Source organism: Artibeus jamaicensis, unplaced genomic scaffold, assembly GCF_021234435.1.
Source record: "Artibeus jamaicensis isolate MK-2021 breed Jamaican fruit bat unplaced genomic scaffold, CSHL_Jam_final contig_391, whole genome shotgun sequence".
NCBI classification, from domain to species: domain Eukaryota; kingdom Metazoa; phylum Chordata; class Mammalia; order Chiroptera; family Phyllostomidae; genus Artibeus; species Artibeus jamaicensis.
Window position 1 is genome coordinate 15,663,147 of NW_026521814.1, and position 16,283 is coordinate 15,679,429.

Here is a 16,283-nt window from a genome sequence, read left to right on the forward strand (position 1 = left end):
AGAATTTGTTTAACGTTAGTCTTCTGCTCTGGCATTTCTCAGTTTGTAATTCTGTTCTTAATTGGTTAACTGGATTCAAATTATTAAATGCATTGGGATATTTTATATTTTTCAGCGCCACCCCAAATTTTGGTGGTCCCAACATTTTTATATGAAGGGCCGACCCATTTGCACTTATCCACGGTATATCCACCAAGTTAGTCATTTTTTTTTAAAAAGAGAACAAAAAAAGCAAATAAAATAAAACCCCTCAAAACCAAACTTTCAGGAGCCACTGCTCATTTGATTCCTTAACTTTTTTTCTAAGAATAACAAGTTACTTTTATTTTTCTTTAGTTATTGTGAGAAATAGGACTAAATAATGGTTTCCCCACAGGGGACCTGCAATTTCTAGCCACCACATTACCGTCTCAGCTATTGGTCTCTCCCATTGGCAGAACAAGCACTTCCTGCACCTGCATGAAAAGCAAATTAGGCAACAGCGTGAAATGAAATGATAACATCTGACTCAGCGTTTGGCATTTACCTGTCACGGTCAGTGTGGCTGTACAGCTGACGCTGCCGTACTCATTGGACGCTTTGCAGGTGTACTCGCCGCAGTCAACAACCTGGGTTCTCAGGATCTCCAGGCTGGAGACGTAATTTGAAGATCGAATTGAACACTTGTCACTCTCGTAAATTTCTCGGCCCTCTTTAAACCACTGGAACTGGACATTGGGGGCACTTTGGATCTCACAGGTGAACTTGGCTAGATGGCCCAGAGCCACTTCAAGGGGCTCTATTCTCCTCTTGATCACGGGGGCAGCTGCAAAGGGAAGCAGAATCTGTTAGCATCCCTCCTGGTCACAGACACCACATTTTCCTTTTCCTCCTAATTTGTGTTTCTGTTAATGAAGTAAGAACAGTTGCAATTGGTGAGACAGGTTGCAGCACTAAGACAAGTGACTGGAAAATGAGAAGGATCAATGAAGGCAAAAAAAAAAAACCCAATATGCAGCTTTCAACATATTCAATCATTACTTTGCAGTGAATTGTGAAAAAAATTATTAAAATGTGATGGTACTGGATTACATGCATAACAACATGGTATATTGTCTCAATATACCATGCTGACTGGAAACACTGAGAATAATGTGAAGAAACAAGATCTACTGTATAAAGTGATACGTGGTACGACAGCAAAAGAGGAAAAGAAACAAGAAACATAACTGGACAGTTAATCATGGTCATTTTGAATTTAGGGATGAGACTGGCAATTTTGGAGTAACTCAGTGTTCACTGACAGGCTTTTATTACATGTTATTAAATTATTTTCACACAAAAATAAACTAAGAAGCCTATACTGGTATTGCAAAACATATAAAAACATGTCTTATTTTAAAAATAAATAATAATGTAGATACGCCATATTATCCAATAAGGCAGGTAGGGAAAAGGAAAAGCGTTAATAACCATGATTATGTCCATGATTTCATTCTTACAATGACTACATTATGGCAGGTAAGTGAAAATTCGGTGATGAAACCTAACTCATTACAATCCAGTGAATGTTAGAGCTTGATCTACTTAATCCTTAAATTCCAACCTCTTTTGACTACAGTGAGGTTTGCTGAAGTTGCTGTTTTTCCATGGTCATTCAAGGCCTCGCAGGTATACTCTCCTTGATGTTCTTCTATATTTACTTTGTCGATTACTAGCGTATATGTATTCTGATCTTGGAAACACTTGAACTTTTCATCCGAAGGCACCAGTTTACCCTCAAAATACCAATGTACCTCTTTGGCATTTGTTATGGACGATGTGAGGTTTACAGCGTCACCTTCCTCAGCAAGAGTGTCCACTAAGGGTGCATGAATGACAGGAGCACCCCCTTTGACTAAGCTACCCTCAGCTTCCTGAATGTCTCCTAGCCCAACCTTCTCAGAGCCACTTTCAGAGAGCCTGTCTTTTTCCTCAGATAGTTTTGGCACCTCATCCTGCTTTTCATCAGATGTAGCAGCTGTAGCAACCCCATCAGTGACAGTTGTATCTGCAACTTTGACCTGACTTTCCACATTAAAATAACTGACCTCCTCTGCTGAGACAAAATATTTAGATTCAATGTCTGGTTCAGTGATTGTTTCAACCTTCTGTGAGTCTGAAAAAGCCATTTCTTCCTGCAAGCCTGCTTTGGCTCCTTTCTGAATTCTAGGATCCTCAGCTGTTAAGATGTTTATTTCCTCACATATAATAGAGCACAGAGCATCCTTAAATTCAGTTTTCAAGTCAGCCATTTGAGGATCAATGCCTTCAATAGCGATGGTTAATTCTTCTGTTACAGACTTCACTGAGGTAATAAGGTAGGTGCACAAAATGCATTTGGGCTCTTGGGCAAAGTTTATGGCCTTGACCTCCACCTTTTCAATGTTTCGTAACCACTCAGAGAAAAGACTTGTTTGCTCGCAGGCCACAGCTGCTTGCAGAGCCCTGCGGATTTGAGTTTTCAGGTTTAGTCTTTGCTCCTCTGGCATACCAGGAAGCGAACTTTCCTTAGAAAGAAGGTCACATCCCTGCACTTCCTGTACACCCTTTACAACCACAGGCTCTTTCTTATACTCAGTGGTTTGGTTAGGAGGCATTGCCAAGTTCTCCGAATGCTCTTCCTTGAGCAGTACCTGTTTTTCCTCACACGCTAGCGGAAAACTTAAGGACTTGCTCTCCTCGGTCCTGGCCCCAAAATCTTGAGCTGTACTTTCCAGTTGAGCTGCACTTTCCATCAGAATTCCTCCCTCCTCTGCGCAGGTGTGTTCTGAAGGGAACTGGGGCTCACAGTTTACCTCAGACACCACAATGTCAGGACCTTCAAAATTTTCCACACGTCCCTCAGCTAAGCTCTGACTCACGATGACAGCACTCTGTGCCTCTTGCTTTTGAAGAGGCCCTGTTTGCTCTTTGTCCACTGAAGATACTGTCTTTTCTTTTGGTAAAGGTACTTCCTCTGCCACAGAGGTTGGATACGAATGGGTTGGAGGTTCTTCTACTGCAGACAGTGGATAATTCCCTTCAGGTTCAGCTAATAAAGTTTTCAGAGGCGTGCCTGTTAATAAACTAACTTCTTGCATGGAAATGACATTTGGGAAATTTCTTTCAGTATCTGATTGAACCACTTGTGAGTCTTGCAGCATTAGAATATCTTCTTTGCCAGGAGGATATTCCCGGGGGGTTCCAGGAGGTGTCATATCCTGCTGCAACGTGGCTGTGGATTGCAATTGCTCACCTACTAAGGTAACTGGACTGCTCAGTTTGTTGGTCTTAACAGGATCCACAGAAAGCTGCTGTTTTTCTTCTGCAATTAAAGCAGCTTTCAAAATGGTATCCTTCACAAAAGCTGCAATTTCTGGCTCTGAGTCCAATGGTTCAGCTGCAGGGCCCTCTGACGACATCTGTGGAAAATCTTGAGGAGCCTCTGGGGTGGACTTTGCTTTGTCAGCTGCATCCGTCACTTCTGTGGCTTCCAGAAGCACAAGCAGCTCTGCAGCACAGGTGGACTCACCCCACATGTTCTCTGCTTTACAGACATAGAGGCCACTATCTTCCCCCTGAGGGTCATTGACAATGAACGTCCCAGAACCATCAGGATTATGAATGATAGTGTAATAAACATTGGTGTGAAGCTGCCTGTTTTCTTTGAACCACAAAACAGTGGGTGCAGGCTCTCCAAGCACCAAGTACTCGAAGACAGCAGGGAGCCCCTGGGCACACTGAATTGGTTTTAACTCCTTAAGGAAGTAAGGAGGACAAGGACCCTCAAGCTTTTCCAGAGGTTTCTCCAGTACTGATTCTGGTTCACTCTCCTTGTGACCCTCTTTTTGGGAATTTATTTTTAGATAGGCACTACAGATTGTCTGCCCATATTCATTACTGGCGACACATGTGTACTCTCCCTCATCTTCAAATTTTGTGAACAGAATAATCAAGCTGTGATCATTACCGTCAAAAACAAATTTGTAGTCAGCAGAAGGCGTTAACAGTGCTCCATTAAAGAACCACTGAATTTTAGGTTTGGGAATGCCGGTGACAGTAACAGACAGTTTAGCCAAATCCCCTATGCTTATTTCAGCATCTGACAGTTCTTTGATAAAAACTGGGACACTGCCATGCTTTGGGGAATCAAATTTAGTTGAATGAGCTGGAAGTTCAGACAAAAGTTCAAGTGTTTCACTTCTTTTAGATAACTGAAGGTCAGAACTATAGGTTTGGAGTCCTTCTTCATCAGCAGACAGAAGGTAACTAGAAAAGTCTGTATGGGGAAAAATGATTATTTTCAGCATCAATTTTATTTAACAAAAAAATAAAAGTAAAAAATTGTATACCAATTGATGGTCTTCTTCTGCTTCATTCCTGGAATCATCAGATTATCCTGAGATTAACTTATCAAAAAGCACATTTCTAAGGGTTAAATTTTAGTTTATTACATCACATCATACAATTATAAATAGTATACTAATGCAGCTTTCAATCCACTTCATTCGTGTTATAGTTTATAAATTTTAAAGATGTTCTTATGAATTTTTTGTGATATAACCCCAACTCTCAAGTTTGAAAAACTGCTGGCTAAATATTGTAATAAAAGAATGCAGGGTTATTTAAATCAATTTCTTAAAAGATCCAGAATTATTATTTACATAGAAATTTTTTTTAGTTTAAAAATATCCTCATTATCAAATTAAAGACTCATTCTTTTCAAAAGAGATGATCCGTATTCTAGTTACTGCTTATACACTGAAGCCATTAGTCAAAACGAGGGGCCACAGGGAATGTTTAATCTGAATTTTTAGGAGAACTACTGCTCACAGTTACTAGAATGCAAGCCTTCTTTTCGGCCTGTGTAAACCGCTACAGCACTTTGGTAATAAGATGTATGTTAACTCAAGTTAGTCAAGAAAATGGGAGAATCAGAAATGAGAGAAAACAACTCCAACATTAAAACGTTGATTGTGGCTCCTGACTCCCCTCACAATCGCGAAGCCTGCAGGCCCCCTTAGCTCTGCCCTTGGTGCATGGCCCAGCCTCCCAAGCAATGGCCCTTTGGGGAGGTAAGAACGAGTATGTGGCCTGTGGGAGGACTGTGTACGGTGTGTAAGAGGGGCAGTGTGGTGCTACAGGCTTCCATTGCTGCTGCTTTCTGTGTATACAGAAACTCTGCAGGTAGTACCACAGTGACAAGTCATGATGAAGAGGTTTACTGCACGTCTTGTTATGGAAAGAAGTATGTGTTGCTGTAAGCGGAGGGGGAGACTAGAACTCTCTCTCCATCACTTAAGGACACAGCAAGAAGGCAACTATCTACCAGCCAGAACCTGACCATGTTGCATACTGCTACTCTGATCATCTCAGACTTCCCAGATTCCGTAACTATAAGAAATACATGTCTGTCGTTTAAGCTAAAACAAAAAAAAGTGTGGGCCCAAAGGCCAGGGCCTTGGCATGCTCAACACGGATGGGGCAGGAGACTCAGTATTAAGCCCGAGAGTGTTCAGCCTGACAGACTTGCAACAAATCCAACCAGCTGTAAATTAGCTCAGAAATGCAGAGGTGCTGAGAAGAGTCCCAGATGTGTGAATTCTATTAATGCTGCAGAGAAGACTGTAGCTGGAAAGCCCTGGCACAAGAACTGTTCCAGTGTGCCAAGTGTGGGAAGAAATCAACAACTCTGGATGAGAAAGGAGATATCTATTGTAAAGGATGCTATGCAGAGATCTTTGGGCCCCATGGATTTGGCTATGGTCCAGGAGCAGGAGCCTTTGTTCATGTTCAATGGAGGTGTACACACAGAACAAAGATCGCACGCCGAGAATCTCTACATAACCTAGGCACAGGCACCAGGACACTAAACTAGTGTGGAGCCCTACCGCACTGCAGCGCTGTGGGGCAGCCTGCCCCTGAACCGGCGGGCTGACTTCTCGGCAGAGAGCCCGTGTCCTTTTGCTCTATTCATACGCGTTTTCAAGGACCATTTCTGTTACATTTTAAATAAAACTTCAGTTGAAAAAAAAATTGATTGCGTTTTATTGTGCAAGAAATACCTGTACAACATTACTGAAGAGAAAAACAAAGCAGTGAATAACAGAAACTCTTTAAACAGAATCACGCATGACCGGATGAAAGTTGTGTAATTTGACATCAGGAATTAGATTTTTTTCATTAAATCTGTTACGTATGTAGAACATAAGTAGTAGTTTTATTGTCTTACTCAAAAGCAGTTTTGTTAGTAGTTCACTCCACTTACACCACATGGAACAGTCTCATAACATAATTCCTTTCGGTGCTAGTGGACTAGCATTTATAAGGCAGGACTCTAGTATCTGCCACCTATATATGTACTGGAAAAACTTAGCGACAGCATGTAGAATACCCACTCAGTTATTTATTGTTTCACTTAGTAGCCATAAAATCACTGATTAACTTCATATACTAATGGTGGCCACTTAACTTCACATTTAACCTGTAACATATTACGCATGCCAGCTTTCCCTTTCCTAGCACTGCCAAAATATCTGGGAAGGAAATGGCTGTCAGTGTAGTGCACATACCCCTACTCACTAATATGTTGAAGCCTTTTCCCTTAATTCTAAATATCATGTATTGACCATAAAAAAAGTGAATAAAATTTAAATGTGCTGAAACACAGAAGATGTGGATAAAAATACATGTAGTTGTAGCAGCTAATAATTATGTCTATTCGACTATGTAATAAATGAATTCTTTACCCAGCACCAGAGAAATTAATATTTCAGGCTTTTAATTTATATGCCATTGAGTCAGAAAATTTGAAAATTTCAATAATTAATAAATAAGCCAAGTGTGGGCCAAGCTTAATTTTCTTTATTCGGTCATTGTTATGCTGTATATCCTCCAGTTTAATGCATTTGAGACTAACAGAATTCTAATGAGAAAAATCACATGAAGCCTTCCTTATGTGAATAAATGTGTATTTTTCAGTACTTCCTGAAAATCCAATAAGGCATTAAAACCTTTCTTTCTTTTTTTTTAAGAAACTATTTTTGAACTGTTTTCATCTATGCTCTATAATATTTGGGTAACACATGCTTGTTGTGTTTGTCATGACTTGAATTTCTAATTTATTCGAATTGCCATCATGTGACTAAGAGTAGAATAAATAATTATTCACTGTTAATTAATGGCTATGCATCAGATTAGTCTTATTTCAGGGATTCAGGATGTGATATATTCCATTACATATAACTACTATTACAGATACTGTGTACTCACTGGTTGAAACAGAATAGATTGCTCCACAAGAGCGTATCTATCTTGACAAGTGACAGTGACTCCAAACAAGAAAAATGAATGTTTTCGGGGTGTGGAGATGCGGGTATAAGCCCGACTGCTCTGTCTACGTTCTGCACGTGTCCTTAACTGCTTATTTACTTTGGGAAGCTCTTAGGAAATTCCCATGTGGGAATAAAAAGGTAATACAATGAAAGAAACGTAGTAAACATGCTTGGTTATATAAATTCTTTAGAAAATTTGATTTAAATTAAATGTTTAATTTTTTTACAGTTAAAATTAATGTTTAATTCAGTCATGGCACTTACAAATTGTTCAGTGCAGGGGATGAACACAGCCGTTAGGCAACAGGGAGTAATTTAAGAGTTGAGGGGAGGAAAGAGTCATCATTTCACTACTACACTCTATCATTTCTCTCATAATCAGTTGCACAATTCAAATTTATTCCAAATCATGTGAAGAAAAGTTACCGCAGGGATGACGTATAGCACTGAGTGATCCCCTCTTAGGACTTCTGGTCCAATCCCTCATTTTCAGATAAAAAATGAACTTCCTCTATATTTATTATAATTTATAAGAGAAGATTTAGGTTCACATTGGTACATAGGTACAATGCTAAGAATTTCGAGAATTTGTTATAATTCCAATTTTGAACAAAAATGTCACTTTAGAAACATATAAATCTTGAATTTGAATGCTTATTAACTTTTAGTTTTAAAAATGAAATTCAGTGAAAGTGACAGGAAAGCTTATTATCTTGTTATATACAAATACAAACTACCATATTGCCTGAATTCTAAAAATGTTCTACCATCTTTTTTCTAATTTTAGAGATTCTGACATTGTACTAGAGTTTAAAATCTATATATAAAGGTAATATGGTAGTTTCTTCTTTCCCCAGGCAAATGTTAAGTTAACATTTAATTTTACATTTGATGTCATCTTGAATACTGAGAAAATGAGGTTGTTCCCCAAAGTGGAAAGATCTGCATTTGCACAATCTGCAAATGTCCAGATGAACTCTATCCACTGAGCACCACTGGCCCCTTCAAAATCAGCATGAGTCGAAACACTTAAGGAGAGGGTTATTAATATTAAAGTATTTTTAAAAGCCAAAATTATACTAAGAATGTAATGTCAAACAGGTAATATATAGTCAGTTATCAAATGGGCAAAGCTGGTTTCAATTTCTGTTTTTTATTTTATGTACTCTAAGCCTGAGTAAATGAATTAGCATGAGTTTGGCTGCAAAGAGTTATCATTTCAAAAACTACTTATACTCAGAGCAGAGAGGAGATTTTCCCTTACCAACTTGTCTGCGTGTGGTCATTTGACACGGTCTTCTACATTGCACTTTACTTTACCTGTAGAGTTCATCTGCTGAAAGAGGATACATTCTGCTAAAACACTTTGGCGAGGAGAAATAAAGATAAAATAGAAATACAAACAATTAGGTAGCCAAATAAATATTTAATTGTGCTTGATTTTTCACAGCATAATTGACACAGTGATGATTCCACAGTGATGAATAACAGAATATTTACATGTATTACAAATACGAGACGTCCACATGGAGAAACTGTTTTCTCAGGGGTCTTCAATGTAATGCATTTAAATAGACTTGCCACATCCGGAAATTTATTAGATCTGTACAATTTGGGAAGTATAAAAGCGCTCAAAATAATTGTAATAATTACTGAGGCATTAAAACAGTGTACAGAAAGTTTACATCAGGATGAGTGCTGCACAGGTCTCGGCCATTCCTGTGTGGTTGGTAGCTACACACCTATACTCACCTTCGTCACCTTTCACTAAGCTTGTTATGAACAAGTTGTGGAACCCTATGCCACTTTCCTCAGCACTGAACCTTGCTCCTTGCAGCAATTTCCCATCTTTGTACCAGTAAACTGTGGGTCTTGGAGAGCCACGAACTAAACACTGGAAATACGCTGCCATGCCCACAGGGGCGTAACAGTCAGAAATGCCTTTGATAAACCTGGGAGGCCCTTCCACCACCTGGAATTCAAAAAAGCTGCCTGAATATTTACTCTTTAAGACTAACTCCTCCTTCAAACTGCTTAAAGTCACTTTACTTCTCCTCGGTACCATAGCAAATACTTCGGAATCTCCCATGGTGAGAACGCCCCGGCAGATAGCCTCTCCTACACAGTTCACAGCTCTGCACCTGTATGTGGCACTATCAGACAGGCAGACATTTCGAATTCTAAGGGTGTGGCTTCCACTGTCCTCACTAATCACATATTTAATGTTATCTGGCTCAATACACATATATTCTTTATACCATTTAACTTCGGGACTAGGAATGCCTATGACTGAACATTTGAACACAGCGTCCGAACTTTCTGGAACTTTAAAATCACAAATAGGCATTATAAAACGAGGAGGCATTTCAAATACTTCCAAGTCAATCTTTAAATCTTTGTCTTCTTCCCCTCTTGAGGCCATATTCAGATCTGCTAAATTTGATGGAAGAACATCTAGACTCACAATCATGCTTTTATGATCAGGAGTAAATTCAGGAACTGTGACTATTTTTACTTGCTTCTCAAACTCCTTAACATCCTTTTCACTTAATTCAACTTCCAACACAATTTCTTGAGGAGAAGGAGTTCTCGATGATGAACTGTTTTCCAAATCAAACTCCATGATATGCTGATGTGTTACTGGAGGTGGGAGTGCCACCACTCTTTCTTTTTGGGGTGCTATGTCAACATTGGCAAAGCTCTTGGCTTCCCCTATGATGTTTACGGCATGGCACATGTACTCTCCCCCCTCTCCTTTCTGAATGTTAGAAATTTGCAAAGAACATACATTACCCACCCTTTCTATCTTGATTCTTTTATCTGGCTCTAGCAAAGACTTGTTTCTATACCATTTCACACCAGGAACTGGAATGCCCTCAACTTCAACAATGAAGCCTAATGTTGTATTTTCATATATCTTCCTTTTGGTCAGAGGTTCAATAAAAGATGGAGGCATTTCATTGTCTTTTGGTTCGATGGCTTCATTGGGAGTGCCAAATGAATCAGAACGCCCTATTTCATAACCTGAACTTCGCTCTCCTGTAGGTGTATGGAAATGCTCATTTGGCGTACTGTCTTCCCTTTCTATTTTTGATGGGCACCTTTTAACATTTCCAGTGGGGTTTGGTCCTCCAATAGGAATATAATATCTTTCGATTGTTTCTCCTCCTGAAGGTGTAGAATATCTCTCTAGAGTCTCCCCTGGGGGTGTGGAATATCTCTCCAGAGTCTCCCCTGGGGGTGTGGAATATCTCTCCAGAGTCTCCCCTGGGGGTGTGGAATATCTCTCCAGAGTCTCCCCTGGGGGTGTGGAATATCTCTCCAGAGTCTCCCCTGGGGGTGTGGAATATCTCTCCAGAGTCTCCCCTGGGGGTGTGGAATATCTCTCTAGAGTCATCTCGCCTTCTGAAGGTGTTGAGTACCTTTCGGCAACTTCCTCTAAAGATGTGGTTCTTTGAACAATCTCACCTCCTGGACTTGTTGAAGGTTGTTTAGTTGTATCTAATGGAGTAAAATATAAATCAGGAGACTTTGGAGTTTCAAAATGTTCAACAGAGGATGGTGGGGTATAAAACTGATCTAACTCAGAGATTTCTTCACTGCTTATACTTCCCACATCAATGGAAATATCAGATTCGGGAGAAAATGGGCGACCTAGTGATTCTTGTTGTTGGTTGTAATATTCATACACAGTGTTGAAAGTTACTTCTTCCACCTGCATAGATGTGATTGATTCACCCTGGACAAGTTTTGTCTTGTCTTTGGTGTCTTTCGTTTTGGGAACTTCATGTTTTCCAGCAGCAAGTAAATATTGTGTTAGTGAGGACTCAGAGTCCGTTCCTTCCTTTGTATGTTCCTCATCCAATATAGGGAGATTTTCAGAAAAACTAGTTTTTATCTTTTCTTCTTCAGGAGTGAAGAGAGAAGTTTCATTTTGAACTGGAACTTCTTTGTACAGTTTTTCTTCTTCAGAGATATCACTTGGATTTTGTTGCTCCTCAGTCATCAAGAATGGAAAGCACTGGCTCAGGGAGAGCTTCCTGTGGAGTGTGTCTGCTTCCTGAACATCGCCTCTGTGGTCTCCCAGAATTCCTCTGGCATATTCCTGGGTCCCTCCCTCCTGCTTTTGAAATGATGCCAATGCTGGTTTCAAAGTGTCTTCTTCCTTCACTTCACAAACTTCTGAAAGCATTTCTGCACTCGCTGCCTTTTTCAAAAGTGAGATGAAACTTTGATCTCCATTTTCTAAAGCATGTTTTTTCTCAGAAATATCAGGCTCTCCTACATCTGCAGATGAGGTCTGAAGTAGAGCACCTGATTCACTGTGGATTTTTCCAGGAAAGAATTTAAGAGAACTATCGGTGTTTAAAATATCTAAATTTTGTTCCTGTATCTGTTGGACTTCTTTTTCCAAATAAAAGTCCTTTTCAACAGTACAGCTTCTCTCCATCCAGTCCTGACTGGAAGAAATTTCCTGATTAGTAAATACGCCATTTTGCACTCTTTTAGATGTATTCTGTGCATCAAATTGTAGTATGTCAGGGCTGGAAATTTCTTCTTTATGAGGTACTTCCCACTGTTGTCCAGTTTCTTGGAACTCCTTAGCTGGATGTCCTATATGAGAATACATTTGTTTTAGATCAAATACAATGCTCTCAGCACCAGCTGTTTCAGAAGCAGGATGTTGGATCTTAAAATAAGCTTCTTCTGGTTGACTACTATCTAATTCTTGGAATTTTGAATCTGGATTTTCTATCTGAGAATGCAACTGCTTTAGGTCCAATATAGTAGGTGTTTCATATGCTGCCCTTTCAGAAACTGCAGACTGCTCTAGAAGACCTATTTCTTTCCATTGTTCCCTCTCTTGGGCTTTCAGTTCCTCATGAGCTTCAGAAGAAAGCAGCTTTAAATTCATTACGATGTTAGATGAATCTGATTCAGTGTTTGGAGACATTTTCTCTGCTTGATACCTATTTGCCTTTAGGTTACTTGACTGTGATTCTCTTTGATTTAATGGAAAGTCAGTGCCATCAGGCTTCTTTGGAGGAGGATTAACAAATGATTTCTTGGTAGGTCTTTTCTCTAGAACTCCTTTTTCTACATGTTGTAACTTTTCAAATGCAATGATTCTATGCTTCACCTTTTTTCTTGGGTACCACCTCTCTTCAGCAAGGGGCTCTTCATATTCAGTGGTAGATGGGTCCTTTGTAGCATAACTATCAGAACTTTTCTCAGATTGGATATTCGAGAAATTGTCACTTTGGCCATATTCTCCCATATAGACCCTTTCTGGTTCACCAAATTTTCCAAAACCATTTCTTACCTCTTTCCTAATTTCAACTTCACTGAAATCATCAACAAATGGGTAAACAGTACCCTCTGCTTGGTGCAGCTTTGATTTTTTATCTACATGTTCTTCTTTCCACTCATCCTGACATTTTATGAGTTCAGCCCTGATAAGCCTGTTGGTTTTTATGGACCTAGAGGCAACCTGCATAAATCTGGGTAGTTTTTCTCTAGAGGATGTGCAATGAACATGGTCTTTCTGGTCTATCTGCTCAGTGGTCTCAAGGTCTTGAAAATACTCTTTTATAGAATATTCTTGTACATAAGATTGGGAAGTAAAAGGACCAGCTGGATAATCATACAAATGTGCCCTTACAGATTCTCCCTGAATTTGCTGATCTTTGGAATATTTTTCATAAATTCCTCCAATATTTTCTGATTGACTATATTCCCTGTGAGTGACAGGTTCTACTGTGAGATAAGAAACACTCTCAGCTGTTCCTGAATTGTTTTCAGCAACACATTTATATTTTCCAGAATCTTGAACATCGACATCATCAATATATAATCTGTGGCTACAGTTCACCTCTTCAAATTGAAACTTTTGGTTCTGTGTTAAGAGGACTCCATTTTGAAACCACGTTACCACAGGCTTTGGCTCACCTGAGAGTAAACATTCCAGTACTATGAAATCCCCTTCTCTACACCAGGCATGCCTTGGCATTTCTTGTAACACTTTTGGTGGCTCATTAGTAATATCAGATGAAAATATAAATTTGTGTTTGGGTGACTGTGTGGCCTCATGTCTAGGTGTTGCTTTAGATTCCAACTCTTCAAATGGAAACAATTCTCTTGACTCTTTGTCCTGTTCTGGGGTAGGAGTTGCTGCTGTTACCTGAATTTCTACAGGAAAGGAAAACAATTCTGCATCATCAGAGGGAGGAACTGCTGGGTTAGTTTGTAATATATGGAGGTTGGCTTGGCCCTCTTGTCTAAAAGATGGAAGAAGGTCTTCTGCTTGGTCAAACACCAATGCCAGCTCTTCGTTCTCGTCAGTGTAGTCATGCAGCACTGGGACTCTCTGGGTTTGGACACCACACCTTTGTTTTGCTGTCACTTTCAGTGTACCAGTTGTCTTTACTGTTCCATATTGGTTAAACAGCACACAGGTGATAGAACCTTCATTTTGATGATGAACAGAAGAAAAAGTTAATGTTGAATAATTTTCCAAGGTGTGAATGACAAAACCTTGGTTTCGTGGGATTGGTACATCATTGTGATACCACACAACTATGGGTTGAGGGTGCCCTTGAAAGTGACACACAAATTTACAACTGTCACCTTCATAAACCTCTTGAGATTCAATTTCTTGAAGAAACGAAGGTGGACAATGTGGCAGATACTTTCGAAAAGAATTTTCAAAAAACCCTGTGGATTTTTCTTCCTGTTCAGTTTTAAAATCATTAACTCTTGTGGAAGTAGAGTGTTGTAATTCTCTCAAATCACCCTTTCTTATTCTTTCAGTACTGAGTTCTTCATTTTCTTTAATATTTGTAGATGTACCAAAAGATTCACTGGCGTATAGTTTCTTGTCCTTATATACATTAGTGACAGATTTAGATGACTCTCCAATTTCAGTTTTGGTCATAATTTCTTCAACCTGTCTTTTTGCTTGGGTATTCTCATTTGCTAGAACTCTATCATATACATAATCTTTTGGTAGACTTTCTCTTAGAAATACCTCTTGGTTCATCCTTATTTCTGTCTGGAGAATTTCTTCATCAATAGTAGTTGGAAAATTTGTGGGAGATTCTCCAGATTCTATGTCTTGATCCATCTGATTAGGAAGGGCATGTGGATTTTGGACAATACCCTCAGTTGAATATTCTATGTTATCTCTATTTTCAGCTAGATCGGAACATGATCTGCTTTTTATTTCTTCTCTAGAGAACAGAATATCTTTATTACTAGCTTCACTTCTCAAAGTTCTAGAGCTTAGTTCAGAAGACATGTCTAAAAGAAATGATTTCTTTTTCTCTAGTAACATTTTTCTAGCCTCTCGTAGACGCTGCAACTTCATTTTGGTCTCCTCATCCAGGAAATTTTCACCTACATTAAGCCATTCTCTTATGTCAGATTTACTTTCTAAATATTCTTCATCATACATAAAATCTATTTTCTTGCCAGGACTTGCCGTCTTGAAGTGAATAGTTCGCACCATTCCCCTTTGCTCCACATCTTGTTTTTTGTTAAAGGGAGAACCAGTAAACCTCAAGTCCACCTTCATCCTGTCCTCTCTCCTTTCAACTACAGTCTCCACATCTTCCTGTGTCTGTTCTGCCCTCTTTAGAAATTCTAAATATTTCTCATCTTGTCCTTTTTGGATAACAAGCAGTGATGCTGTTGATTCAGCATACCCTTCACTATTAATTGCTAACAATCTATAACTTCCAGAATCTCTGTCTTGGACCCTTTGGATTTCTAAGCTGGAAGAGTGATCATGTAAATCGCTCTCAGTTTTTATAACCCGTCGGAGACCTGTTGGGATAGGTCGATTGTTGTGAAACCAAGTCATTTCTGGAGTTGGACAGGCAATTAATCTACATGTAAAAACAGCACGTTCACCCTCTACAACATACTTAAATGTAAGTTTTTGGGTAAAAGAAGGCTTGAAATATTCAGGCCAGGAGCTTGTAGATAATATTCTACTTGCATATCTTCTAGCAGCCATGGAGCTGTGCTCTATGTCTTCAGAATCTGAAAAGGCATCACGTGTATCTCTTTCGGAATGTTCAGATTCCTCCTCAGAGAATAATTCTGAAAAAAAATTAAATTATAAAGCATTTTACTATTTTCCATAGTATTCAAAAAAGTTGGAAATAAATGAAATTGCAAAATAGGAAATGAAATGCATGCTACAGATTCTCACAAATCCATAAAAAAATTCACTCACCATATTTGTTCGAATAAACGCAACACCATGCTCTGTTTAAAAGATTCTGACACGAAAATCGTTCGTTGTCTGGTCTTTTCTTCAAACTGTTGAAATTTCTTCTTGAACAAGCAAAAATGCATTTCAAAATAACATGTTCCTGTGCATATTTGTTTTGAGAGCAGGAAAACTTTGTTCCTTTGATGGCTAAGAGGGAAATCTTACCTGACTTGCAGAGAGTGGAATAAACGCCCTTTCTGATCCTTTTGATTGTAGATTAAATTATTTTATTTTTGAGAATCAACTATTTTCAAAACATATACAAGAACTATAACCATAAATAGCTAAATAAAATGAGAAGGCGTTTATTCGAACTAATACAGCCATAAAGTCACAAAGTTATACAAAGAAAAGCAGGCAATAAGGATCACGGACGGCAGCTATCTGCAAGCCAGTGTAAGAGACATATCAATGTTAAAATGATATATGTGCATGAAGTGTAAACCAGAATGGGAATGTAACATTTTTCACACACCCCGAATAAAGTAGTATTTCAATCATAATTCATTCATGACATTGCATTCTGAGTATGGCAGCTAGGTTATGGTCTACTGTTCAATTTAATTCACTGTGATTTTGAAAACAAACTCCTATTTCATGATTTCATGCATTCAGATTCCAACTTTTCCCAATACACACTTTTGAAAATGGCTGCAAACAAGAAATTGAAT

The 16,283-nt window shown here is 38.9% G+C and overlaps 1 protein-coding gene and 1 pseudogene across 2 annotated transcripts in view; one reads left to right on the forward strand and one right to left on the reverse strand.

Annotated features, from left to right (window-relative positions):
- TTN (titin) overlaps positions 1-16,283 on the reverse strand; it is a 270,276-nt gene that overhangs the window by 198,559 nt on the left and 55,434 nt on the right. The window contains exons 46-47 of one of the 2 annotated variants that reach the window (XM_053665080.1): positions 1,586-4,279; positions 527-805 (exon numbers count right to left, since the gene is read on the reverse strand). In XM_053665080.1, coding sequence (XP_053521055.1) covers positions 527-805; positions 1,586-4,279 — 2,973 coding nt within the window. Of the gene's footprint in view, positions 1-526; positions 806-1,585; positions 4,280-8,740; positions 15,438-16,283 lie in introns of those variants that run through there. The other variant, XM_053665079.1, reaches the window with a different exon arrangement.
- LOC119037738 (cysteine and glycine-rich protein 2-like) lies at positions 5,060-5,878 on the forward strand (annotated as a pseudogene).